Source organism: Apteryx rowi, unplaced genomic scaffold (genome assembly GCF_003343035.1).
Source record: "Apteryx rowi isolate R43461 unplaced genomic scaffold, aptRow1 scaffold_1830, whole genome shotgun sequence".
Lineage (NCBI taxonomy): Eukaryota > Metazoa > Chordata > Aves > Apterygiformes > Apterygidae > Apteryx > Apteryx rowi.
Window position 1 is genome coordinate 6,647 of NW_020448120.1, and position 976 is coordinate 7,622.

Below are 976 nucleotides of genomic sequence, written 5' to 3' on the forward strand. Positions count from 1 at the left end.
GGGGGGCGGGAGGTGGCCTCTGCCTCCATCCCCATGTACCCACCAAGGACGGTAGGGATATGGGGGGAAACGGTGTGGGAACGGGCAAAAAATGGGCTGTGGGAGGTGGCCTCTGCCTCAACCTCTACGTGCCCACCGAGGACGGTAGGGACGGGGGGGGAAACGGGGCGGAAAAGGGCAAAATGGGGTGCGGGAGCTGGCCTCTGCCTCCATCCCCATGTACCCACCAAGGGTGGCATGGATATGGGGGGAAACGGGGCGGGAACAGGCAAAAAATGGGGGGTGGGAGGTGGCCTCTTCATCCATCCCTACGTACCCACCAAGGATGGAATGGATATGGRGAGAAACGGGGCGGGAACRGGCAAAAAATGGGGGGTGAGAGGTGCCCTCTACCTCAACCTCTACGTGCCCACCGAGGACGGTAGGGATATGGGGTGAAATGGGGTGGGAACGGGCAAAATGGGGGGGTGGGAGGTGGCCTCTGCCTCCATCCCTGCGTGCCCACCAAGAACATTGGGGACATGGGGAGAAACAGGGCAGGAATGGGCAAAACGGGGTGTGGGAGGTGGCATCTACCTCCATGTCTACGTTCCCAACAAGAATGGTACAGGTATGGGGAGAAACGGGACAGAAATCGGCAAAACAGAGTGTGGGAGATGGCCTCTACCTCAACCTCTACGTGCCCACCAAGGATGACACAAATATGGGGGGAAACGGGGCAGGAACGGGCAAAACAGGGTGTGGGAGGTGGCCTCTACCTCAACCTCTACGTGCCCACCGAGGACGGTATGGGGACGGGGGGAAACGGGGCGGGAACGGGCAAAAAATGGGCTGTGGGAGGTGGCCTCTGCCTCCATCCCTACATACCCACCAAGAACGGTGGGGATATGGGGAGAAACAGGGTGGAAATGGGCAAAATGGGATGTGGGAGGTGGCGTCTACCTCCATGTCTACGTACCCACCAAGAATGGTACAG

At 59.9% G+C, this 976-nt stretch overlaps 1 protein-coding gene across 1 annotated transcript in view; it reads left to right on the forward strand.

Moving 5' to 3' along the window:
* Positions 1-59: 59 nt before the first annotated feature.
* Positions 60-976, forward strand: part of LOC112964064 (neuroligin-2-like) — a gene marked incomplete at its 3' end in the record, with an annotated part of 8,100 nt that continues 7,183 nt past the window's right edge. The window contains exons 1-2 of the mRNA XM_026061704.1: positions 60-144; positions 601-786. Coding sequence (XP_025917489.1) covers positions 60-144; positions 601-786 — 271 coding nt within the window. The remainder of the gene's footprint in view (positions 145-600; positions 787-976) is intronic.